Source organism: Diadema antillarum, unplaced genomic scaffold (assembly GCF_040938485.1).
Source record: "Diadema antillarum isolate AM-2024a unplaced genomic scaffold, OU_Dant_1.0 scf00000180, whole genome shotgun sequence".
NCBI classification, from domain to species: Eukaryota; Metazoa; Echinodermata; class Echinoidea; order Diadematoida; family Diadematidae; genus Diadema; species Diadema antillarum.
In genome coordinates this window covers 862,659-890,208 of record NW_027271069.1, presented here as the reverse complement: position 1 = coordinate 890,208, position 27,550 = coordinate 862,659, and the positions used below count along the sequence as shown (strand labels likewise).

Here is a 27,550-nt window from a genome sequence, read left to right as displayed (position 1 = left end):
TGCTCACTCATACGAGTGGGAGTTTGACAATTTCAGTCACGGTCATTTACTTGGTTTGCATCGTTCTTGATTGATGTAAAACAGATTCAGCAGAAGTGAACCATTCATGGTATGAGATTATGTGGGAGAACATCAATGTGCTGCTTGTATTGGTTACTACTATTCAACATCATGATCCACAGACCAGAGGGTCAAAGGTCAGGAACAAAGTGATGCCTACAGATTCTATTTTTGTTGGGATGCAAGTTTCATTTTTTTTTTTTTTTTTGCTTGTGAAACAATAGAAGCACGCTGTAGTCAGGATACAATAATGTTAGTTTTTTGCCTTGACATGAGCATCAGGAAAGCAAACACACTCATGCACACACTCAAAAAAGAAAAGAAAAGGAGTGCAGATTTGAAATCAGATTGTGTCTTTTAATCCAAAGGGTTTAAAGAAAAAGAGAGTGAAGAAAATTGTTGGGAGCAAGTTTCATTGTAACAGCAAATGCTTATTCAATTGCTGGTTAAATGCTACTTAGCTGCAGATACACGTGTACTTGTTCCTTGAGATATTAGGGGTGGGGAGTAAAGTGCTACAAAAACATAAGTGACAATTTTGTTGGGATGGAACCTAAAGATATGTGTGGTAACATTGATTTTCTACTATCAGGGATGTGGAAAATGTTAGTACTAATGTCTGACATGTTATATCCGTATGGAAATTCAATTTAAAGAGAAGCAGGCCCTGTGTTAGATAGTTTATGATCTATGTCATGTCTGTGACACCACTCCAGTTTAAAACAGAGTTCACAGCATATCATAGGAGTGCGGGAATCACTATCACTCTTGAAGACGCAGTTGTACGCAAAAACCTCAAGAACTTCAGGAGGAGGTAAAGTGTTTTAGATGTATCATGGTTTGGGGGCGCAAAATTGAATTTTGTTGATTTATCATTTTGTTTTTTCTTCCATGTCGCTCAGTTCATCTTCGTGTATGTTTTCATCAATGGTGGGTCTTTTTTTTTTTTCTCCACATGGCATCGATCGCAGTATGTACTTTTGTTATAGCTTGCTCAATTTTTGTTTAATTCTTATGTTGTTTTTTTCCGATTTACCAGGTAAATTGATGAAACAGTCTCTTTTTTTTTATTACCTCACTTTAAACAACCACCTTTATGGTTCAGTAGCTTTCTTAGTGACTTTGTTTTAAGTAGTAATTTATACTTCCTCCTCATTTGCAGCAACGGCTTAGATGTGACGACATTGTGCGGGAGATTTGAGCAAGTGGAGATATCTGTTTGAAGCTGTATGGTATGAGAAGGAATGTGTATTCGTTTAGTTCATGCATTGATTTGCGATAGGATGTCTTAGATTCGAACAGTGGGAATGTATCAGTCAGTGGCGGTTCAGAGCAGGTAATGAGTTAACTGTGTTTGAATTTTGAAGCAAATAATGCACCGTAAGAATCGGAAGTAAGGTTGATGGAATCATTGGTAATACAGCAGGGGATTGGCTGTGATCACGTCAAGATGTCGTCTTTGAAATTTTAGAGCACACGCTAGGATTATTTACAGCCTCTGTAACTCATTTTGTTTTCACAGCATAGCACTGGCAGTCAGTTTGACAGTTACAAAAAAAAAGGAAAGAAAGAAAAAAAAATATTGGCAATCAACTGATGAACTAAGGGTTATGTATTTTTCTTTTGTTCTGTGTATAAAAGGGCACCAGTATTTTACATTGATGTTTCGTAGCCCGCTGAACTATCTTGTACAATATTTTAAGAAAAGGTCAAAAAGAGATTCATTTGTCAATTGTAAGTTCTTTATCCAACGAGATAAGGAAAATGTGGGAGATTAAAATTGTATGCAATGTTAGCCAAGACTCTTTGTTTTCTTCATTTTGAGTGTGAATGTGTGTGTGTGTGTGCGTGCATGCGTGCGTGTGTTGTTGTTGTTGTTGTTGTTTTGTGTTTAGTGGCGTTTTCCATTCTCTTTAGAATATTTACGCCAAACACTTATCTATAAATTTCTTTTCCTTTTATCATTTTTTTTTTTCAAAAAGAATATTGTAATGAGTATCCTTGGTCAGCTGTCGGTACGTCTATTTGCCTGCTTAAAATATCATATCTTCTGGCCAATCCGGCTCAGTGTGTGCGTGTGTAGCCTTTGGACCAGACCTTGCCACAAAGGATTTTATCCTGCACTGTGAAAGGAATTTACTCTAAGTAGCTTTCGATGCACAGGGTCAAGAGTAACTGTGCAGGTGATTAATGTCACAGTAGCTGGAGCTACTTACTACTTCACCCCTCACTCTGGCTGTAAGTCTGGTTCAAGAGTCGGACATTGACTTTCAGATGTAAGGCCTGGTTAAAAGAGGCTAGTTTGAAGTGTGTGTGGGGAGGGGGTTTACAGATCTTGTGTCAAAAAAAGTGACATGGCATGAATGATTTGTGTATGTAATTCAACTTGCAACGTAATCAACTCTACTGTAATATTGAAGCTACATTTGTACATATCTCGGGTATAACAAACATCACTAAGAGCAGGCATGAGGAGCTTTCATTGGTGCAACCAGGGGGGAAACTGTAATGTATGGTAAATAACCTTTTGTCACACATTTGTTACTCCAAAAGAATGAATAATCATATCAACCAACAATATCAACGATGAATGGTAAAGCATAAAAGAAACCATTTACCATTCATACCACTTACTGAATATATAATAAGAACAATAATTTTATATATATATATATATATATATATATATATATATATATATATATATATATATGTATGTAATGAAGAATAAACCGGTAATGCAATATTTCACCAATATAAAGAAAGAATGAGTTTATTGAGCAAATCAAATTTTTGATGGCTTCCATCCACCTTCTTCAGGAGTCTCTACGCGGAATGTCAATGCCAAAACATAAATTGAACATGAAGAGCGCGCACTCATATACACAGAATTGGTTGCTATGAGAGTGCGTACCCTTTACAATGATGTTGCCATGTAGACGCAATGTAGTCAAGGCACCCCACGCATAAGGAGGAGGACATTGACATGTTTATTACGTAACAATGGTGTTCAATTAATTTGTTTTATCACAAGTTATGATATCGACATATGTACTCATCAACATACCATAGGTATATATAGGTATAGGTATATATATATATATATATATATATATATATATATATATATAAATATATATATAGGTATATATAGGTATATATATATACATGTATATATATATATATATATATATTTATATATATATTTATATATATATATGTATATATATATATATATATATATATATATATATATATATATACATATGTAAAATCAAAGAGAGAGCAGGGAAAACAAAATTTTGATACACATGTACTGACAAAAATATTGTCTTCACTGTGATCAATCGAGATAGCTACACAATGTGCTACACAAAGATGAACAAGAGAATGCTGTGTACAGGAAAATATACTCTTAAGGAGGACAAACTTACAGAATAAAGGCAGGTTTAAAAAAAAAAAAAGGATGCACAGCTCCTCAATTACATGTACCCATGGTCACAAGTGCATTATGTCGGATCATACACACCAAAAAGACCAAACAAGTACCCTGGTATTGAACATTTACACCTGCATCTAGAGGAGTACAAGAATGACAGGCTGTATATCTATGTCGAGTGTGCCGAGTGGGCCCCATTCAATAAGCCCTTTATGTTTCTGCTTTGTTGGATGTTTGTAGAGTGGTTTGTTGTTTGTCTGGTGGATTGAGAATAAAATGTTTTGATTCGTCTTTCCATTCTGGTATGATTATTCTGCAATATAAATATCTAAGGTAGTAGTTTGATGATGATTTCAGCTAACTACTTAAATTATGTGTGTGATTGCAGTTATCATATTAAATCGGATGTTGCAAAGTGCGCAATAGATAAAGTTCAAGTTTAGAAGTGCATGGTGTGAGGTCGAGCCAGAAGTACAATTTTGACAAAATCCAATCATGATAACGAGGATTAACTATACATGCATATCAAACATGAAAACAAATTCCTGGCCATCACCGACAGGACTTATACACTTTATAAAATAATTATGTGCAAGTTATAGTACAATGGTCGTCTGTTGTCCTCTCGGATTAGTTTGTGCCCAACTTCAAACCGTTTATTTTTTTTTTCTACTTCAGATAAAGAAACAATTCTGTGCAGGACAAACATGACAAGATATTGACAGAATCACAGCATGCTAATTCACAAAAGTACCCCAATACTACCTCAAAATTCTGTCAAACAATGTCACAATGTCCATATAAATAGAAAAAAACATGGATGGAATTTTTAAAAGATGTCGTTGGAAAAAATTTTTCGAAATCAGATCATGTATTACTAGTATAATTGTACAGAAAGGAAGAAGATAGCATGCTCAAGGCATGACACTTATAAGCCATCATCTAGCAATACACTGCGCCGCTACACACCTATATTTTCTTTTCATTGATGTTTAATCAACTCTTCTTTGCTTCATACACTCAGCCCAAAAAAGAAAGTAAACACTTTTTCAAGTCTTTATTTCTCATATTTGGCTAAAAATGTATGTATTATATACCATATGAAAGGTAATTTTGTTGGCTATGAACCTAGTAGGTCAATAAAAAGGGAAATTTTATGCATAAGTGAACACCTTTGTTTTTCTCTTCAAAGGCACAAAAGTAAAAATTGCAAAAATGAACAAGTTGTCATTCATCCATAAGTGCTCTTCCATGTAACAATAAGAGCAGAAGTCAAATTTAACACAATAAAAAAGAATGAATTGAGTTGAAGAAGTAAAACTTTGATCTCTATGATATCTACGAAGCCCAAAAGATTAATAAAGGCTAAAAAAATTGGAGGAGAATGAAGAATCTTCTGTCAAATCCAAATTCAAATGAAATGAGAGAAGATGCAATATTAACAAAAATGGTAGGAATTTGAATTGATTTCTCAAAGTAGGAAAATTGTGATTAATATTTGGTTCTTGAATCTGTCTCATGAATGCTTAAATTACTATGTTAAAAGAGTGAAATAAAGATATTCTTTTCATTTAATACGTTGGGCCCTTACTCCCTATGTCATTTGAAGTTTGAGTTGACAGACAATTTCTTATTCTCCCCCTTTAGTTTCCCACTTTGATTTTGTTTCAGGCTATAAAGAGATAAAGAGAAAGAAAACAAATTTTTGATATTTCATTCATGTCTTTCATTGTGTTAAACTGGTCTTTTGATATCATTGTTATCTGGAAGTGCATTTGCAAATGAAAGACAACACGTCAAGTTTTGCCATTTTTACTTTTGTGTCATGTAGGGCAAAAACAAATGTGTTCACCCATGCGTAGTTTCCCTTTATATTGACCTGCTAGATTGATAGCCAATTAAATTACCTTTCGTATGGTAAATATAATCATCCATAGATTTTTCCATAGATTTTCATCAAAATCTTCTATGAAAAATATGATCTCAAAAAAGTGTTTACTTTCTTCTTTCTTTTTTTTTTTTGCTGAATAGATTAGCTTACTGTAACTGTAATGAGACTTCTTTTTTTTTCTGCTGCTGCTGCTTATATTCTCCTTCTTTTTCTTTTGTTGCCATTTTCTTTTCTTTTCCTTTCTTTTTGCCTTGGCCATTGGATGTGTTAATTTGAAGAGTTTGTTTGCAGAAACCGATAAGTCCATATTTGCCAAATGGAGATATTTGCGATTAAAGGTCAAGAAAAATAAAGAGAATAATAAGAAAATTTTTGCTTCTTTTGACCATAACTTCAAAAATGTACCTTTATATGTAGTGACCAATATATCATTTAAAAGGTATTATTTTGTACTTTATGACAGAGACCGTACTTCAAAATCTTCAAAAATGGACTTATCGGTTTTTGCGAACAAACTCTTCATTTGTTTCTAGCCTGATATGTCAGAAAAATCACATGAAGTCTTTATTTCCTATTTTTGAAATTCCTTCACAAATAGATTTTTTTTTCTTGTCATTTCGATTCATTGAGAATTTTAGATTGATTCCAATTACACATTTCTCTGTCTTGATAATGTTTAAAGAATGATTTGAGCCATATTTTCCTGAGCTGATTATGATTTATCTGCGTAGTGGCGTAGATTATTTCCACGAAAGAGCATGCCATATTATCAATCTGTGGTACCGGGGTACATGGATTTTATTTCTGTTGGTAAATCATTGTATTTCATTAGCTTCTGATTTTTTTCTTCTGATTTTTAAAGAAAGAAAGAAAGAAATATTAAAAAAAGACATATGCGTAATGGAGTGTTTGAGTCTATAAACAGAATCTTTGCTATTTCAATCAAAAGTAAAACAAAAAAAAAGGTACATGCAATAGGACATCAATTAGGCTACATCATAAAAACTTTTCAGTGATATGTCCGCAGGAAAATAAAAAGGAAAATGCATTGTAGCATTTCCATTGTTAACAAAAAAAAAAATACAAGGTATGTGATACACAGCTATGTCTTGAAAGAGACAGAATCAATTTCTTATCCCACAACCAACACTATCTTTCTCTGGTATATTGTGTATTCCTGTCAAAGAGGTTACCATGCCCGCTTAGATTCCTATCAATATTTTCAGTTCGTGAAACAAGATACATTGTACAAAGCTTCACGAGCTAGCTTCAGGCAACGAAACGCCATCTGTTGTTCAAACTGTTACAAGTAGCGCGCGGTTATTTACAATTTTCCTGCTCTAATCTCGACTTCGCTTCGACAACATGGATCCAGTTTGAAGTTGATATTCGTCTTCCTCTCCTTTGATTGAGGAAATGGTTCTGGCAAGTGATTAATGACTCCGAGGATTAACGGGCGATTTAGGTAATGGACAGATATGCATCTTTTAAAAAACATTTCGAGCCAGTGTTGTGTTGTGTTGCTCCTGCACTGCACTGCACTGCACTGCAGTGCACGGTGTCAATTGATGTTCTAACACAGTTTTTCGTACACGGGACTAGCGGATTATCATCGCAAGCAATGACGATAACATTCTGATCGTCGACAAGTTTTTAATGACTGACGTTATCTGTTGTTAGATGAGGCAGAAATAGAGCAACTAAATCTAATTCAGATGTATTGACCCCGTAGTTAATAGCTACAGAATAGAATAATTGAACTGGGCGTGTTTCACGAAGAATTTAGTCGAACTTCAAATTCAACTCAAGATTGACTAGAATCTAGGTGCCTAACGTTAAAATTCTAAAAATTATGATTTTATTACGGTATGCTGTGTGTGTCTCAAATGTTGCTCAACTTTCTAATGACAATGAAGATTTTGGAGACTTTTTTTCGTGTAGCCATTGATAATACAAGATAAAATAAAAATGGAATTATTCTGTAAACATTAATGATAATTTGAACCTGGAAGTGGGCCGTGGGTGGTGGTGATGAGGCTAATAAAAATTGAACAGGGAAACAAACTAGCGTCAATTACCGTATGGTCGCCACTTGTGTGTAATTCTTGTGCACGTCCGCGCTGGCGAACTAATATCGGCACTGAATTAGTTCGCCGCCCATAGCCTGCAACATATTATTAGCGTGTGTGTTATACATACGCTTCAATGAAGGAGGCATTGTCGGTCACCGCGTTTGAAAATCTCCCTTAATCTGCCACCTGAAATCCTTTCTAAATCAAAAACATCCTCGCATTAAAGATGGTTTTATCACCTGTTACATATGGTAAAATATATTTTGATTACAATTATTTGTGTTTTTACGGAGGAAAAAGGTGAATTACGAATGTATTTTGAGAGTGATGAAAATCCGTCGCCCAACCTGATCTCCGATCGCGGCACGCGTTACACGCGATGTGAATGTCTGGCGACCTTACCGCAGTGGCGAACATACCGTAATTGACGTTAGAGCCAGTGGCAGTACAGTGGCATACCATAATTTTTAGTCAAAAATTCAAATTCGACTTTGTGAAACATCCCCAGGGGTGTGAGTTTTTATAACTGTGTAGGCCCTAGTCGATCTACAAGTAACTGCGACCAGCCCGAATGCGAAGCATTCCCACACACAGTCATGACAGTACAAGTTATAACTGCACTGTGGGAAGGAACGCTACGCTATGGCATTACGGGGTCTAGTACATGTCACTGTCTACTGAAGACAAGTAGCCCCTAAACTACAGTAAAATTAACCTGTAGGCGTTTACAAGGAGAGCCTGCGCCTGGCCCCGTCGAGGCGAGGCGATACTGCTAATGTGTGTGACTGTGAGTTGTGAATTGTGTAGAGCTAGAACGGAACTAGTATAGTAGTAATGTTACTTGTTAGAAGAGAGGATAATTAAAGCACACTTCTGGCACGTCCATTACTGACAAATTAACTAAGTTGAATTTATGCACCGGTATCATTGAATTAAGTAGTAAAAGCGAAGAGTGAGTTGTTTTTGTTTTTTTTGAACGACGACATCTCAAAGTTGACGTCAATATCAATGCTTCTCAACACCAATTTGAATTTGGTTCAAATTTTTAATCGGAAATAAGCTATAATAGTACCAGTCGCGGTATAAGCTATTTTTGGTGATTATGGTGCAATTTGGTTCTATGGAATTTGAGAAATCTAATGCAAGCCGCCCATAATTTGACCACAACGCCGTCCAAAATTCTACTGCATGTAGAAGAAACCTGATGCTTTTGACTAGAAGATTTTGTGCACGGTCAAACCTTGGCACTTGAGGTCGAACCACGATGCGGGTGCCGATACATTGGTACGAAAGTACATAAGTGCCCTTAAATTTAAGCTCAACTTAAATTGCACTCCAGCTACAGATGGCTGTCTCTGCCCATATGAAATTGGAATACATGTATATGCCCCTAAATTCAATTCGGATTCTATGAGTGGCCACCCACAACCTGAAACCAACTTAGATGAAGTTAGGTCAAACTTTCTGTAATCTTCGTGAACCACCCCCCCCCCCCCCCACCCGAGTTCAACCTACAAATATAAAAAAATCAAGGCCTTTTGTAAAGGGAAGCATGATCATAATTTGTGTGTCAACTCTTTGAGATTCTACTAATCAAATCAATGTAAAGAATCATTAAAAAAGTAGCACACATTACAAGATATAGATATTGCAGTGTAACCTTGCAATTTTATGTTCACTAATAATGTTAAAAATGTTTTCTTTCAAAGCATCAAGCCCATGACTTCTGGCCAGGCAGAGCTTCAACTTTTGATACACAATGGTGAAACCGGCCAAGACTTCGAAGTCTGTGAAGACTAAGGTAACTAAATATACTGGTGCATAAAGCAATACAGGCACACACAGATAACAAACCATTCTTCATCGATACAGTATGTTTTTGACAGTAATGTAAAGATAAATGTAACAGTTTGTAAGGTAGCAAAATAAGAGACAGAGAACATATTTGTCATCATGTATCAGATTGACAAGTGATTATAACTATGGAATCAAATGTACGCCCCTCCAGTAAATTCTGACTCCATATAACACTAGGAGGAAAGGATTGGTAAGTGAAATTCATAAATTAATCCCTGGAATAGTGTTGGCGGTGACTTTCTAAACCTAGAGACAAAAGCTAAATCTCATTGAATGTTTCAGATCAAAGTAAAATATTGTTGACAGCATTCATTATGGGATATCTGTTGGCATTCATGATGTGTGCTTGTAGGATGAGCCCCTCCCCCCAAAAAACATACACACACACATGCATACTCACCGCAGCTGGACACTGCAAAATATGTCAATTTTCAATTGATGCTTAATACACCATTGTGCTGTTGATTTTTGGTGTGGATTGTGTGATTTTATTAAATCCTCCCCCCCCCCCCCCCAATCCCTACACATTGTAGTTGTGTTGCCATGGCCTTCCTGTTGGACTGGGGCACATTGCTACACCTAAGTGGGCTCGCCAATCTGAATTAGTGAGTGGTGATTGAAAATCTTGGCAAGTTAAGCTACAGTGAATGCCTTGGCACCTGATATGGGGTTTAAATACTAACCTAAAACTGCATACTAAAGAATCTTTTTTCTTTCTGAATTGCCCACAGGAAACCTCCAGTGGTAGGCATGGACATCAGTCAACAATTGAGAACTTCTTCAAAAAGGTAAAAGCTGCAGATGGGTAGGTGAAGACTGATTCATGTGAAAATTCTGTCACTACTTGTATAGCATCACAAACAGAATTTAGAGAGACTGTTGAGGTCTTCATTGCATCCGTGATCACACCTTTTCTATAAGAGCAACAGTGGTTTGCATCCACCGATACTATACAAGTTTATTTTTGTTCTCAGTTGTTTGCTTATTCGACTGCCAACTGTTTCTCTGTACTCATTTGTGTTGTCATTGAATTTTTCATTTTATGTGTTATCAGTTGCAGGTATTCAAGCAGGTATTCAAGATGTGTATTCCAGGATGTCATTGGGTGACACATTGTTACATTGTTTGTTTTCTTTTTCCAGAAATCTGAAATGCCTTCAGCACTGTTTACACAAGTGATGCCTGTTCCCCAGAAAGGTACAGGTATGAATTTTGATAAGCAGAAATCATGTCATTTTGCACTTCATGTTTCATGTGTGTTTTTAGATGGCATAAGATATCTTTACACCATAAATGATATAATGGAATTTTAAAAAATCTTTATTTCTACAGGAATGTAAGCAAGAGATAAAGATTTATATACTGCTAGTAGATCCTTACAGTTTGCAGAAAGGTCTCTTAAAAAGTAGACTCGTAAAAATTGTGCAATTCAATACGATTTTGAAGCTTTTATTTACATAAATTACACAGCATTTCCTATCTTTTCTTCCTTAACTCTTTACAGAGATGATTGTGACCTGTGAATATGTATTAAATCCTTGGCTAATATATATGCCAGGGCTGCACACTAACCCATTTTTTTCTACTGGTCTGACCTGTACTTGCCAGTAGGTACCCAGTTCTTCCATTTTTTACTGGTCCATTCCTGAAAAAATTACTGGTCCGACAGTTATTTTTACTGGTCCTGGACCGTCAGACCAGTGCCAATGTGCAGCATTGTTTTTGCAGAAATTTCTTATTGCTTTGATGATTGATACAAGTTCCCTTTCTTAATTCTAGGAGTGACATTAAAGAGTAAGGCAACATTATCCCTTCCAAAACGAACCAGCGGTAGCAATCCATCATCCACATTATGCAACCAGCATGAAGGTCATGTGTCAGCAGATCAAAGCAATGTCAAAGGTTAGCTACACATCTCTTTTACTAACTCTGTATGCAAACAATGAACTGTGGCAGTACAGCTGAAGTCAGTGGAAGAAAACGAAAACCAGCAATGACAAAAACATATTTGAATTTGACATGTTCCTGTAAAAAGTGCTCAATAACCTGTTTTTATTCTATACTAAAGAGCATGCTCTCTCCCTCCCAATAGAAAAAAAAAAGATGTATGTATTCAGTCTTTCTTTTGTGCAACCATGTTAACCCTTGTGTCACAAGAACTATCAACTGTAGTACTGTTCGTAGGACTGCCAAATTATTGTTTTCTTTTTTATTTAGATTCATACAGTATGGTCACTGAGCAAGCACTTAAAGTGCTGATGAGCAAGCCACCGTAAATCCCCCAAACTTTAACCAGGTCCCCTGGGAAAAACTTGGGCAGTGAGGATGAAATGTTAGTGGTAGATTACCAAATAAATGTTTTGTGCTTAGTTCTCTTCCTTGTCAGCTAATAGTACATTTACAGTACTATTATGAATCAACGTTGATACAAAGTTCTTGGAAACCTTTCTTGCAGCGACACCTCGTACCCCTGAGTCAGGCACAGCCAGTGGCCTGCTGGACAAGGTCCAGTCTGCTGAACCATCCCAGACAAAAATGGTCTTAGATGATTCTCCCAGCTCACAGTTCATCATCCCTGATACACCAGAGAACACAGTGCCACGGAGACAGTTTACCAGCTTACTGACAGCCGCAAGAATTGACTCCAAGGAAATGGCACGGGGAGGAGGGTGTGTGCAGAGAGAGAGGAAGGAACCCTTGTCAGAGGCAAATCTGCGGGAAGGTTCCACTCGGCTGAACCAGGAAGGGGAGCTGCAGACAGAGAAGGACAAAAGGATGGTAGGTCAGGCAAGCTTCAAAGTCTCAGGGAAAGCCACGAAGTATCCTTTCCAAGATGAGAACAGACCGAGTGAAGCGGTTACGGGAGTGAAACCAGGCAGGAGAGTCAGCAAACTCTCAAGAAAGTGCAGTAAGTCGGCCAGTGCAATAGATTCACACACACCTCGTGGTAGCGCAACAGGGGAGCAGCAAAACGCTGGAAGTCTTGGTCAGTCCCAGCATCTGATCAAAGACGCCAAGGTGGAGAGCAGAGAGGTTGTAAGTGAGGAGACAGTGGACTTAAAACCAGCGCTGGTCAGGGTCAGAAACCCTTTCAAGAGGAAGGAGTCTAAGCTGAGCTTGTCACGGAAGATCCACAAGAGTTCACCAAAGACGGGCTCGGGATCAGTCAAGCGATCCCCACTGAGAGGGAATTCACCCTATAGCAAACGATTCCAGGGGTTGGAGAGCTGTGAAAGTGGTCCTCAATCAGATTTGACCACCAACGGTGTGCAGAAAGTCAGGAAATCTTTGATGGAACAGTATGGTCAAAGTGACAGCCAGGAGAGGGATCTTTCTACATCAAAGTCTCAATCAAGAATTGATACTCCTCAAATAGAATCAATTGATGATATTGACCCTATAACCAGTGAGAATACTGCCCCACCAAATGAAGTACACAGAGATGACAAGGTATTATTTTCAGAGACTGAAACATGCATCTCAGCAAAGGATGATGCTGGAAATCAGGGATTTGAGGAAAAAACACATCAAGTTATTATGGATGAAGCAGATGATCCCAATTTTATCTCTGTCATCCCAGACTCATGCCCTGGCCTGAATCTTTCTATGACCGACACTCGAGTCATACCAGACAGCCAGCCCTGTATTAACAACAGCTTCATCCCAGATAACTTACCTGCAGCTGGTAGAATGCAAATTAAATCATGTCCTGATGCTAAACGGGTAGTAACCAATGCCGAGGATGCTGCAGTAAGAGCAGAAAAACGCTTACTCCCAAGTGCTAATGTTCCAGCTGAGCCAATGTACAAACATGAAGAGGAACCAGCCACTGCTACAGAAACAGATTTGAAGTCCAGTAAGATGGAGGATGTTCTAGAAAGTCCAGTGAACCTTCCGATATCTTCTGTCATTCAGAATGCTGTGTATGCGAAGAGACATATGGAGTCTACACATAGAGCCATTGCAGAAGGTCATATATGCAGGACTTCCCAAGAGGACTTGGAAACAAATGCAGTAGGAGGTGACGAAACCCAACATCCACTGGGTGTGATAAAAGAAAACACAAACTCTTCCAAAAAATCACTGCATGGTGCAACTTGTGAGCCCAAGAGTCCAGGAACTGGTGCTTTGGTGAGGGCCAGACAAGGGGAAGGTGTTACCCTGCATGGTAGCAGCAGCAGCCCCGGCACAGCTGCCCTGTGGGATGGCATAGATGACTCCTTCCTGGAAGATCTTGATTTTGAGGAGTTGGACGGCATGCAGGAGCACAAACTGGTAGGAAAACACCTCACTCATCAGTCCATGTATTGATGATGTACAAATGCTGACATCCTCTCCATAATAGTTTCACACATGTGTTAGCGTACAAATATTTGTGTGCATGATACTCCTTAGATGTAACTAAGGATACTCATATTTTCTTCCTGTTTGTACGTTTGTTTGTTTGTTTGTTTGTCTTAAAGATAGTCTTCCAACTGTGTCCTAGACTTGTACAATACCCCATTCAATTTCCATGCTGATGATTATTCATATGAGATGTGTCAGAAACGCTGGCATTGATCACCTTGCTTGTAAGTCTCTGCTTCAAGAGAGATTATTTCACAAAACAAAGACCGAAAACAATAACTTGGAGCGTTTGTTTTCCACCTAAGTTGGCAGGGCCTTTCCATCTGAACAATTCTTACGTGACAAGATGCTTGGGTCCCAAGAGCATTACATCATGGACAGCGCTAAGCACTGATTGAAGACTGCTACATGTGACGGATACAAAATCTTATGAGTTGTTCTTGTCACATACTTGGTGTTTATTTCATTGTCTTTCACTCTTGCTTCAGACTCAAGGAAACTCTGTAGCCAGTTTGGGTCAAAAGTTTGCAGGAATGTCTCCCTTTAAGTCCAAGACAGCAGAGAGGGCCAAACTTACCCGACTTGACCAGCGTCCAGCGGATCTTTGCCGATACCTTGTGAACAGCATCACGGAAACTGACAGGTTTGAACTCATTCTTTGTCTGACTACATGGAATATACAGATGCAAAATCATAAAGTGTATACGTTTCTTGTTATCACTAAGGGTGCGTTTATAAGATTTTTCTTCTGGCCAGAAACAATGTTTTGAAACACTGTTTCTGGCCAAACAGTGATTCTAGCTCGAAAAAAATTCTTATAAACGCTCGACGTGATTTGAAACAGTGTTTTGAAACAGTGTTTGTAAACGCACAAAATAGTGCGTTTACAAACAGTGTTTCTGTAGAATCAGTGTTTCAAAAATCTTATAAACGCAACCGCGATCGCAAACACTGTTTATGTGACGTCACAATGCCTTGCGCGCACCCTGCTTGACCTTTTGCCGAGGAAAAACTGCGCAGAGTGAGTTGCGCAATGGCACAGTCTGAGCGAGATCCCCAACACGCTCGGAGAAAAACATCTTATAAACGCTCTCCTGACGAAAGTGTGATTTGAAACAGTGTTTCAAAACAGTGTTTCAAAACAATGATTCTAGGCCCGCAAAATCTTATAAACGCACCCTAAGTCTCATACAGATATTCATTCAGGTAGGGATTGATGAGTGCCCATGCATGCAATGTAATATCTGTTCATTTTGTTGTCTGAGTTTGCTGTGGGCTGAACTCCTGTCTGAGGATTCTCATATCCCCTCAAAATATCTGGAGGAACATTGCAAGATACTGTTTTATTCTGGTGCTGATCAGATAGATTTTTTTATGCCTCCGCCAACGAAGTGGCCGGAGGCATGATTTTTCTTTAATATTCTTCTCTTATGTGGTAGTTCTATATTCCTTCATATAGATTTTCAGGTGAGACTGAGAAGGCACTATTTCTCACCTGATAGACTAGCTGTGCTAAATTAGAGAATATATAGTAGCAAAAATGGCTGCTGAAAACTGCTTATCCATTAGTGGAGACCCAGTGGTGTAAAAAAGAAAAAAAAAATGGAATCAAAAGAAGCCTGAGCTTTCGATCCTAGGAGAATCTTCGTCAGAGGCAAAATTACAAATATATATACATGTATACATAGGGTAAGGAGACACATATATGGACTACACACAACTTGCATAGTATGGAAGGCCCTAGGGACACCGAACAAAGAAAACAAAAGGGGTAGGTTAGGTGTCAAAGGCAAGGAGCCAAACAGGTAAGGAGGGGATTATAGCAAGGGGGTGAGCAGACAAAAAGCAGAGGTGGGCCAGTGATGATTACAAGGATCATTGAGGGCAATCTGTGAAGGATAAAGATGAATAGGGAGGCAGCATCAGACAAGATAAGGAACAACTGGAAGGTGAAGGGTAAGAAAGGGTGAAATAACAACAGCATGAATATAGGGGTTGATGGTGGGTTCAAGGCGAGAGCCCTAAAAGTAGTTTACAAAGGTGTGGCCAGAAAGTAGAAGTGAGAGCCAACTAACAAATGCAAATATTTAGTGTAAATTATTGTTTGACTTTGCCTGTGTATGAGTGAAAGCCAGTAGTGGAACTTGATTAACATCAGTGCTATAACATTGCCAAAGGCAGTGTTTCTTCACATGTGCAAGTCAATGGTAATTGTTTTCCAACTTCTATTTCATGTGTGTTTGTACTAGTGAGAAGATTCTGGAAGTAACAAGCCTGAGTGACGAGTCCAAGCTAAAGTGTATCCTGAGAGACACATGGTAAGGCATGGTAAACTAGATATGTGGTTATTTAGGCACATCTATGACTGGGATTGGGACATGGGTCAGATGTGATAGGTCAGGTTTTGGCTTAGTGAATTAATCTTTCCACACAACACAAACGAGGCCAATAAAACACTGCAGTTTATAAGTAGCCCTGATGAATTTTGGCAAGATTTTGTCTCCAGAGAAATAGAGAAATAAAGGAAAATTTTGCTGTGTTGAAATTTTTCTTCGTTCTGTGCAACCAGAACCAGCGCAAAAACAAAAGCATGTGAATATTGTTGCTTGCGATATGTTCCAGTTGTTCATGTCTTCTTTCCATGTAATTAAAAACATGTGAAACTCAATCTTATCTGACTGAGCGTGAAATATTACTCATGCAAAAATATCCACCTTTACAGTGCTTACAATACAAATGAGTGATCTTCAGCTCACTACACATACCTGATACCTGTGCTGTATTCATTTTAAATACATGTACTAATATGATACTTGTAACAAGTTTGTTGAAACCTGATGTATTATACGTGCATGAGTTCATCTTATTTGTAGTCCACACAGAAGAAACAAGCTGATATTATATCAGTTTCTAGTAATGGCTTAATGTGGCTTTGAGCAAGTTTCTCCCGCCTCCCCTTGTTATGACTGAAATATTTGATGTTGTTCCCAACAGGCAAGAGAGTGCAGTGGAGGAAGGCATGGTGGTAGCTATCCATGGATCCTTTGATGCGGGTGGAGTCTGTCGGCTGGATGGACAGGGGGGATTCTTGGTCGTAAATCCAGACCATCTGCTGACGGGAACGGCGGTGTCTAACAGTATTAGATGTATGAGAAGGTTAGTTCACATTCCAAGGCGGATCTTGTGATAGCCTTTGTTACAGGCATGCCCTTTAGTCTACAAGCGACTCCCATTTTAGCAAAGTCCCCAGGACTGGCAATTTTCTATTGCTATTTGGAAATTTCGTTATAGTTGAACAATAAGTATATAAAGACATATAAATGATAATTTTAGGACTTTAATTTTTTTTCCTTCTTTGTACAGAAATGTTGGTTATATATGTTGTAACTGTACAGATTTTAACAGGAGTGCAATGGGTAAGACATCATTTCCAGATAGGAAACTCCCAGGCAGGATTTGAATCCAACATCCTGTGCTTGTGAGAGTTCTACAAGACAAAAAATGAGGCATGATTGAATAACTTGTATTTGTCATTCATTATTGTGATGCCATTTCTTGTTCATTTTTGTGATGCCTTTTCTTGTGCATTTTTTCCACACTGCAGGTCTGTTTTGAGTGAACATTTTAAGGTATGTGCAAGTTTAATCATTAACATTTCATTTACACCATTAGTCTTGATCAAGGCTTAACATTTAGTCCATCTAAACTCATATCAATGTACAATGCATTTATCTATGCTGATGTTAAGCATGTTATGACATCGACAGTTCAACAAAATAGCTTCTCTCATTGACAGAAATATCTTCAGCGATAAACAGTTACCGGTATTTCTCAAAGATTTTTATTTTAACTGATCCATGAAATTTTGAGATATTAGCTCTCAATGAATTTATTATCATTTGTATGAAAGGGATATGCTTATTCTAGCTTTAAAATGACAAACCATGGGGAAATATTCCAACCATGTGAAAATGAACTCCGTTTTAATAGCTGTTAGATTAGAGCTAAGAATATGAATTAAGAGAGGATGGTACCAGTACACAGAATATGAAAGGAAAAGAAAAACAGAAAGAAATGTCTATATATATGTAAATGTACATGCAGTTAACAAAAAAATTATTCATACCCCTCGGAAATTTTTAGTTTTGAGCAGATTTCTTACAAATGAAGGATGGAGTGATGGTGATTGGGTGTTAACTTTTTACTCTTATTTGTCCTCTATAAATTGACATTAATTCCAGTTTCACCTTATTTGCATAACAATAGAAATGTTGAGATATTTAGATTTTGGCCTTTACAGAATTATTCATACCCTTATGAACACACTGTCAATGTCTTTGATTTTTTTTTTTTTTTCAGAGGACAGACATAGAAGTGTTCTTGTGCTTGGTCACTGAGTTTGTATAGGTCTCCACCAATGCATTTGTTGCTCTTTCTGCCAAGAGGACCTCCACTAGCTAAAGATTTTAGAGTGTCCATGGCAACATGTGATATCTAGTTCCCAACTCAGATTAAAGATCGCTTCAAGAATGTAGAAATTAATTATACATTGGAGTACATTTGCTGTAAATGCCCCATAAACATTACTTTCAACATCAAACCCACATATTTTGCACCTGGGTTAGGCCAAGTGACTCTGAACTGGCTGTTCTTCTTGAAGGCATTGCTCTAATGACATCCTTGTGGAAGTCTTCTCCCAATAGTCTGACTCTATTATCCTTGATATTGTTCTGGATAGCTTTGATTGTGATCTTTGGGATGGCATTGTTCCAATGTTGCCATAAAAAACTTTACCCTTGAGTTCCAGACATATCCAAAGAGATTAGTCACAATGTGAAACTGTCCATTCTTGAAACAGTAGTTGATATTGAAACTACAGACATTTATGACAAAGAGTACTCACATTCCTTTCTCATTGAACAGGCTAACTGGTTAGCAGTAGTACACTGCATCTCCCAGCAAAGATGAAAGACCTTTAAAGACATGTCTGTAGTGATATGAGGTGGTCAAGAGTCACGAACGTTTTAAACAGCATACATCCAAGGTGTGCGTTTTGTTCAGTACAGAGCAGAATCCTTCAAGGTGTGTCCGGACATCAAATTTGTCACCTTCTTTACCATGGAGAGATTGCTAATGAGTGACAATGACCTGAATATCATATCAGAGACATTCCAAATGCATCTTGGGCAGGAATAGATCCAACTTATACTGAGACAAACTCCTTGAAGCATTTCACTGTCCAGGATTCCATGGACAATAACCAGAAAAGAGCCTCTCTACCAGCAGAGACACAAAATAGTCTGGTATGGTATTTACAAGTAATGGTCTCAGGACATTGCTGTTGATGTTTTGGGGTAGACAAACTATTTCCAAGGTATTAAATGAATATCTAATGTGCATTGTAGCTATAAAGATCACATGTCGGCATGGACACTCTGAAACCTCAAGTTACTGGAATACTGGAGGTCCCCTTTGACAGAACATGGACCAATGTCTTTTGAAGACCTGCACAAACCCAGTGGCAAAGCAAAAAGGCTCTTCAAAGTTGCACTAATGAATAAATCAATGACAATAACAGTGTTTTCATAAGGGTATGAATAATTCTGTAAAGGCCCAAATCCAAATATCTCAACATTTCTATTGTTATGCAAATGAGGTGAAACTGGAAGTAATGTCAATTAGTAGAGGACAACTAAAAGTATAAAACTAACACCCAATCACTATCACTCCATCCTTCGCCTGTAAGAAATCTGCTCAAAACTAATAATTTTTCAGGGGTATGAATAATTTTGTTTCAACTGTATGTTTGTATGCACACCAGTACATTTGTATATTTTAACAAGCAAAGACAAGCATTTGACTCTTATGCAAAAGTAAATACAGCTGCCCCTAAAAAACGAGAACATGAATACATAAAACGTTTGCAGTTCTCTGTGAAATGTGTACCACTCCGTATAGCTGTGCCATTTTCATAATGGAACATTCCACAGCCTTCATTTCCAGTAGACTTGATTAAGTGAGTACTTGAAATACATTCACAGACAAAATTCTTGATTCCATGTACATTTGCAATCTTCATGTTTTGTTGAGCAGGGTTTGGAGCGAGGGAACCGAGCTATGCTCCTTGGGTCGCTGCTTCATGAAGTCTTCGATCAGGTGAGCTCAAAAAGAGAGAAAATCTAACACAGAGGGAACAGTTCCTATACATGAAACTTGAATATTTAGATGGGAATGAAGTCAGCATTTGAAATATGTAGTGAACTAAGCATTGGCATTTTGACTAAAATTCTCCCTTGAGTTAAAAGCATAGGAAACCAGATATTACTCTTGATGTGAGAGATTTAGGGTACTGGAAAAGTGGAAATTTTTGCGCATTTCACGCAACCAGAAACTAGCGTGAAAATAAAAGCCCGCGAATATTTTTGCTTGCCATATGTTCCTGTGCATGACGTCTTGATTCCGCGGAATTAAAAACACGCGAAACTCTTCTGACCCGGCCAAGCGCGAAAAATTAGTCGCGCGAAAATATCCACTTTTACAGTAATTGCAGTACTTTTATTTTTTCCCTTCTTCTTCAATTGTGAGAGAGTCCTACCAGAGGGTAGCAGGAATCTATTAACCCATTGAAGACCACTCCTGAGTATTGTACTCGGACTAGTGTCCATGGGAAATGTGTGTTGTAGCAAACTTACTTCAAGTGGTACAGTATCATGATCTCAAATCTGTGTAACATGGTGAATTCAATGTGAGTTGAAATGAGCGCTGTATTGGTCGTACTCTAGGCACTGCAGAAGAGCCAGTTCCAAAAAGCTCAGCTGATGCAGCTTGCCCGAGATGTTCTCAAGCAGCCCTCTTTCCTCCTGGACATGTGAGTCAGAATCCGGTGTAGTCTGGTGATAATTATGTGTGTGACGTTCTTGTCTTGATATGAAAAATAACAAATTTGGTCAAGTGACATACACAGCATGCTGAATGTAATTCTTTTTGTTTGTGTTTGTGTATACATAGTACATATTGTTCATTTCTCCCATATTCTTTCAACTTCTTACTTTATGAACTGGCCAGTGTTTGCTGTGTTGCACTGTACAAGAAACTCAAACTGCCATTAAAGAGAGAGCTATGAATGTGAGGAAGTACAGATAAGACATTTAATCTCGGAACAGTCATGATTACATGCCCTTAATAGATATACGTACATCAACAGATAAACATAGATAAGATATTCTCAAAGTAGGTATCATGAGTGTAAATGTGTGTATTGTAGCTAAGTGTTTCAGGCATAAATACTAATCTTCTTCAGGTCTTGTTAGCAACTAAAATAATTTCTATGCTTAAAAGAGCAATTTGAAAGTGCTAAGTTTGTCATTATGTCTTAATGGGAATTGAATCCTGATTTTATGGTGCTTTTTGTAAGAAAATCAGAGAAGTAAATCAGTGAAATTTTCCATACTTCCATTTTCCTCAAGTATTTGGGCACAGACAGAATTTGTCCACTGAGCAGGAAATGCAAAAACATATTACATTTATTATATTATAAAAGAGGTCTGAATTTTTTTTTTTAAATCTCATGCAAAAATGAGAATTAGTGAAATTTTGTATTCAAAATGAGTGGAGAGCTGATCAACCCCTACATCACACAGAGTTGCCAATTTGTCATGCATTCTAAGCTTTAACAATTCTTAAAACTTTTTGTTTTTCAGATTTTTTTGCCTCTAAAATATAATTTTCACTGATTTACTTCTCTGATTTTTCTGTTTTCTCTCAAAATAATATTACATCAAGATGCAATTTCCCTTTAACCGGCAGAAGGGATTGCAATAAGCCAGTTCGGGATAGCTAATGTGCACATGGGTACAAATGACCTTTCATTTTTCTCAGTTGGTTAGGCGCTTCACTTAATTCAAAGCGACATAATGCAACAGCTTGCCCAACATAGCAATTTATGGAACTCATATTCTAACAAAGAATGAACCTGTGTAGATGAAGTGACCAGAATGGTTCGTCAATCAACACCTTTGGAAGCATCTATTTCATTGTGCTGGTTTGAATACATTAGCAAGCTTTTTCTATTAACAATGCCAAATACCAGGCTTGCTGTCAGGTGGATGTACTGGCAGGCACCATTTATAAGGATTCCATGAATAATCATAGCATTACAGATGCTTATCTCAGTGAAATTAAAAACCAACCTGTCTCTCGGTACAAATGACCTCTTTCTGCTCATGTTCAAACTGGAACCCCGAACTGGCTTATTACAGGCATCCCTCTGAACCTTACATGAAATCTTCTTGTGTCAGTAATTGATTAATTTCATATAAAATGCAGACATTGATAGGTCAAAGGTTGCAAGTGTTTTCTGTTTGTTTGTTTGTTTGTTTGTTTGTTTGTTTGTTTTTTATCTCAGCCATTAAAGGTGCTGCTGGCATTATTTTTGTCTCTAGACATGCGTTAGACACTCTAGCTGCCTGCTGCCAACCCCAGAACCTGGGACACCTGCAGCACAAGAAAACTAAAATCAGAATCAAAATAAAATAAGCCTGCATTCTACCAGCTAGTGGATTCCTTCAGTGTTGACTTTTGTTTGACCGCTGACACACTCTCCAGGTACTCGCTGAAGATTGATGAGCAGAATTTGTTGGAGGATGTTGAGGCCTACGCAGAATCCATCAAGCGATGGAACGACATGTTCCTGGGGTTGACACAGCGAGGGAAGGTGGACATCAAATGGTAGGAACTTGTGAACTCCTGTGCACAAAAAAGGGAGAAATTCATTGTGGCAGAAAACTGGGTGCAAACTGTGTGACTGTTGTTTTTATGTGAAAGAATTCCTTACCAACTTATGCAAAGTTTTGATTTGGCAATAATCTATTTTCTCTCTTTGGTTGTAAGAGATTTTTGGGGGGTTGTCTTTGTTTCTTATGACCAATACATTCAATCCAACTCAATTTGAGAAATTTAGGTAGCTTGGGCCCTTTCCCTGCTTGTTATTCCATATGGAGAAAATTGATTTCAAGAGAAGCTTTGAAATTGATGATCATATGTTGTTGCGTAGTGCAAAAGGAAGAAAGAAATTTTCTGTATTATTTCATACAATCCATTGAAGCAAGACTGATGTGCGTCTTCATGTCTAAATGCCTTTGTGAATACCTGTCTTTATAACACTGCTTTCTTGTTTGCAGGCCCGGTTCGGTCAAGTCTGAGAAATGTGGTGTGAACGTGTCTGATGTCCGAGACATTGAGGAGACGGTGTGGTCACCAAGATTCGGGTTGAAGGGCAAAGTTGATCTCACAGTGGACGTCAAGGTAACTTTTAAGTCATTATCATGGCATCAAACTACACCATAACTTTATTTTTATGCCTCTGCCATGAAGTGTCACCGCAGGCATCATGTTTTCGGGTTGTCTGTCTGTCTGTCTTTCTGTCCCTCTGTTGTTGTGTACATCTTTCTGTTCATAATCAAGTTTGTGGACAGCGTAACTTAAAAACCGTTTGAGGTGTCTCGATCAAACTCATCATATTTGTGTATGAGTGGACAAAGTTGTGGCTGGGTTGCATGGTTGGGGCACATGCTCAAGGTCAAAGGTCAAGGTTAAATTCTTAAAATTGCACTATTTCCCCCATATCTATGCAATGCCTGAAGGTGTCTTCTTTGAAACTCTGTGTATACATGCATATCAGCTAAAGATTCTCTATAGAAGGTTTTCGACCATGGAGTCAAAGGTCAATGCTCAAGTAAAAATGTTAAAAGTTTCACTTTTTTTCTCCATGTCGGGGAAATGGCTCAAGGTATCTTCATGAAACTTAGTATAAAGACATGTATGCACTTACTGCCTGACAATGATTCTCTTGGGAACTTTGGGGTCATGGGGTCAAAGGTCAAGGGTCAGGTTAAAAAGCTACAATTCTATGATTTAATGCTGAAATCACCCTCTTTCTCCATACCTAGGAGATTGCTCAATGCATTACTGCACAGTGATTCTTTAGAGAAAGATTTTGGCCATGTGGTCAAAGGTCAAGTTAAGTGAATATGTTAAAATTTCACAATTTTGACTATGACTGCCTTGGCAATACCACCTAAAACCACCCACAAAGGTAAACTGTAGCCTAACTAAGGCACCTCAGCCTTTTGTCCAACTAATGTCAACATGGCCTACGGAGTTACCCCCATTACCCACAGCCAGCTTCTTTATATGCGTTACTCTGGTCTAAGTGTAGTCTTTGTACAACTTTCCTCAGATTCACAAACCTAATGCCAAAGCAGAACCTGTGATACACACTGTACCACTGGAACTGAAGACTGGGAGGGATACTAATTCCATTGAGCATCGCAGTCAGGTGAGACTGAAGTACAACTAGGTTTTTGATCAAGACTACCCAACAGCTCATTGTGTTATGGTATTTTATGTGACTGTCTGGTTTGTATGTTTAGTATGTCCTGTGAGGTATAGTCACAAAATAATTACCTTGACTCTGAACTGTACCTCTGGGAAGGTCTAAAATTTTGAAGTGCTTTGATATGCACTAACACAAAACCATTCCACTTGTGTAAATATTCAAGACTGAATCATAGCAGTAATGAACCAAGCACAATGTAAGTCAGCCAGGTCTGCAAGCACTGGATTGACTTATATTTCCTGAGCATAATGCACACAAGTCTTATTCAAATCTTGTATGTCTAATACTGAATTAGAAATACTTATAACAGTGTCTGTTGTGCCCATTCTGATATCTGATAAATTATGTCTTATCTGAAACATTTTAGAACTTTTGAAATTAATGATTCGTGCATCAAGTTGCTTTTTATTGCAACTGATTGACAAAGTACCCTTCATCAACATAAATTCACACCAATTGTTCATTGTGTTTTAGTAGTGGCCATGATAAAATCATGTATGTACACCCTCGAGTGGGATTTGAACCCACGATATCCTGATCGCTAGACTGGTGTCATATCAATAGACTACTGAGCTTATGCCCAATAGCCATTGATGGTTCTGGTCCCATAGCAGGGGCTATTGTCAATTTGTCAATCAGCTGCAACCAAAAAAGCAACTCAATGGAAGAATCAGTAATTTGAAGAACTATGTAGTACCTGCTGCACTAAGGGATAAGAATCATCACAGGCTATTGGGCGAGGCTCAGTAATCTAGTGGATATGACGCGTATCCAGCGATCAGGAGGTCATGGGTTCGAATCCCACCCAAATATGTATGCCCATGATATTTATCATGGCTATTACTGAAAAATACTGAACAATCGGTGTGTCTTTATGTTGATAAAGGGGCAATTTGTCAATCGAATCAGTTGCAATTGTAGACTTTGTCTTTCATGACGAACAATGACCCTGCAGTGAAGGTTTCACTTCTTGACCGTTGGTATCTGACCCACAGCTGATTCTGTACAGCCTGATGCTAGGGGACCTAAAGCCATCCCCAGACCTAGGCTTTCTGCTCTACCTCAAGACTGCTGCCATGAAAGCTGTTCCTGCCAATCACTTGGACAAGAGAGGTGTGTGGCGAACCAACTGAGAAAAAGAAAGGTCATTTGTACCTATGTGTACATGAGCTTACTTCGAGCTGGCTTATTGTCATCTCTTATATTACAGTGTTATTCTCAATTTCTATGTCTTTGCTGAAACTTTTATTAGTGAGTCTTCAACAGTCCCTTGCAAGCTTGTCAAAAAATGGTATGCTTGAAATCCTGAAATGATTGTCATATCGTCTATTTTTCATGCTTCTCTGCAGCTGTATAAAACAGATGTTTAAAAATTAGAACGATTGTAAGCTCATATAAGCTTATGGACACATTTATTTTTCAAAGATAATATATTGAGATTTTTATATGTTTGCAGAGTTGATTCACCTCAGAAACCAGCTTGCATTCCACCTGTCAAGAACTGCCCGCCCATTGGCTGGCCAGAGTCCAGATGCCCCGCCCACCTTTGCCCCGCCCATTCTGCCGGAACCAATCCAGGACGACTTCACCTGCAGTCGCTGTGCGCATGCTGTCTCTTGTGGCATGCTGAGCAAGTGAGTGAGATACTTGTGCCTGTTTGTGGATGTCGGTAGTAAAAGATGATCCACGGCAACCAGGACTTGAAAGAGCTGATGGGCAAGACAAGTGTTTCTCAAAATCTTAGTTCCAGGATGCCAGTTTTTAACCTGCTGAGGATGGGCTGATTTTACAACAACACATATTTCCCATACACACCTACCCGAGTATACTCGGGACTCGTCCTCCACGAGTTACGGCAAAAGCCTAAATTCAGGTCATGTCGATCTGGAGTTTAGGTCCTTTTGTATTCAAACAGCTCTTGGGTGGATGATATTCAGGCCCCTCTTGCATTGTAACCGTTTCTTCTTTGTTTTGTTTTTGTGTTACAGCATACTAACAATGTGCATCAACCTTTATTTCCACAACCATCATATCTTTGCCAGATGTTGTAGGTAGATGGTACATACAGTCAACATGAAAGTGCCACATTGCAAAATTTCTCATCACCCTTGGAAAACAAAAATAATAAAACTGATTAATTTTGATATTTCTGTCCTTTTTATGTTGTCTTATAGGCCACAGCATACACCATCATTGTATTGCAGAAATTTTTAGTTTACCTCTTTTGATGCACACCTCTGTCTGCAGGATCTCTGGATATGCTTCTCAGCTGTCTTCCTCCATGCAAGAACTCTTCAGTGAAAAGACCAACCACCTGTTAGACTCACACCTCCAGTACTTCGCTCACTGGTACCTGCTGTGCTCACTGGAACACGAAGCAGCACAGAAGCAGAATACCACCAGAAACATCTGGTGCAAGGAGGCTAGTGACAGGTAAGGTAACAAAAATCCCTATAGATTATTTGCTGAATGTTATGTGGTTCCTGACTCTAAAAGCAAGATAGGGTCAACACCCAATTTTAATGTATGCCATATCCAAGAGCAGATCAAATAATCTGCTCAATCTCTTGAAATTATATGATTTGATTTGTATTATTTGTATATTCACAAAAATTTGTGTGCATGATCAAGTCTATACCAAAAGACCATACAGGGAAATGATAATGGGGGGGGGGGGGGGGGGGGGGGGGGGGAGTAGTTACTGTCAGAGGTCCTGTGAAAAAGATGTGCACATGCTCAGTGATAGCTTAGTGAAATGAATTTGTGACCCGCTACAACAAAATGATCCTAAAGTCGGGTGAGGTCGATTATTTGAAAATGGCATGATATAATCCCCTAATCTTTCTGCTTTAAATTGATATATAACACATTTTATAAAAATAATCGGCTGCTGAGATATCGATGTTTAAAAGAGAGCATGTCAAGACGTCTGGAAAATCACTGTTTCGAGAAAAGCGCCCTAAAAGTCTTCCTTTCGACGCAATCGCAATCAAGGGACACGCAAGTCAGTTTTCACCTCTGGACAATAGAAGGTAAGCCCTAGCAACCCCCGAAGAGTTCATTCAAGCACATCAGCGTCGGCGGTCTCCTCACCAACCAATCAGTGACCAGGATGTGAGAAGCGGCTGAGCATAGCGCACCCCGCCCGCACGCACCAGTCGACAGTGTGCGAGCTTCACGCTTCGGTTAGCAGCAACCAACAAACTGACCAATGAGATCACTCTGGTCGTTGTTAGGGGCGGAACCTATCTGTGGCGCTCAATCAAAATTTTCGAACCAGTTTCTGCTTCGTTGAAATGCCAAAAAACATGGCTCAGAAAAACGCTATTTTTTAATCTTTCCTTTCATCATTTTGCTTCAAAATTTCGACAGATAATAGAAGACATGTTAGACTCCAAAAATATATCAAAATCAGAAAATCTTAAGTTTTGACCAATTTTAATGCTCTGACTTCAAACTCGATTTTCACGGCTTCGACCATGCGCGAC

General features: G+C 38.3%; 1 protein-coding gene across 1 annotated transcript in view; it reads left to right on the top strand.

Annotated features, from left to right (window-relative positions):
* Window positions 1-9,221: 9,221 nt before the first annotated feature.
* Window positions 9,222-27,550, top strand: part of LOC139723005 (DNA replication ATP-dependent helicase/nuclease DNA2-like) — a 35,371-nt gene continuing 17,042 nt past the window's right edge. The window contains exons 1-16 of the mRNA XM_071634284.1: window positions 9,222-9,263; window positions 10,051-10,107; window positions 10,462-10,522; window positions 11,775-13,594; window positions 14,155-14,309; window positions 15,916-15,984; window positions 16,661-16,822; window positions 17,271-17,295; window positions 19,760-19,822; window positions 20,449-20,534; window positions 22,271-22,393; window positions 22,846-22,969; window positions 23,904-24,002; window positions 25,058-25,175; window positions 25,519-25,696; window positions 26,310-26,495. Coding sequence (XP_071490385.1) covers window positions 9,222-9,263; window positions 10,051-10,107; window positions 10,462-10,522; window positions 11,775-13,594; window positions 14,155-14,309; window positions 15,916-15,984; window positions 16,661-16,822; window positions 17,271-17,295; window positions 19,760-19,822; window positions 20,449-20,534; window positions 22,271-22,393; window positions 22,846-22,969; window positions 23,904-24,002; window positions 25,058-25,175; window positions 25,519-25,696; window positions 26,310-26,495 — 3,368 coding nt within the window. The remainder of the gene's footprint in view (window positions 9,264-10,050; window positions 10,108-10,461; window positions 10,523-11,774; window positions 13,595-14,154; window positions 14,310-15,915; window positions 15,985-16,660; window positions 16,823-17,270; window positions 17,296-19,759; window positions 19,823-20,448; window positions 20,535-22,270; window positions 22,394-22,845; window positions 22,970-23,903; window positions 24,003-25,057; window positions 25,176-25,518; window positions 25,697-26,309; window positions 26,496-27,550) is intronic.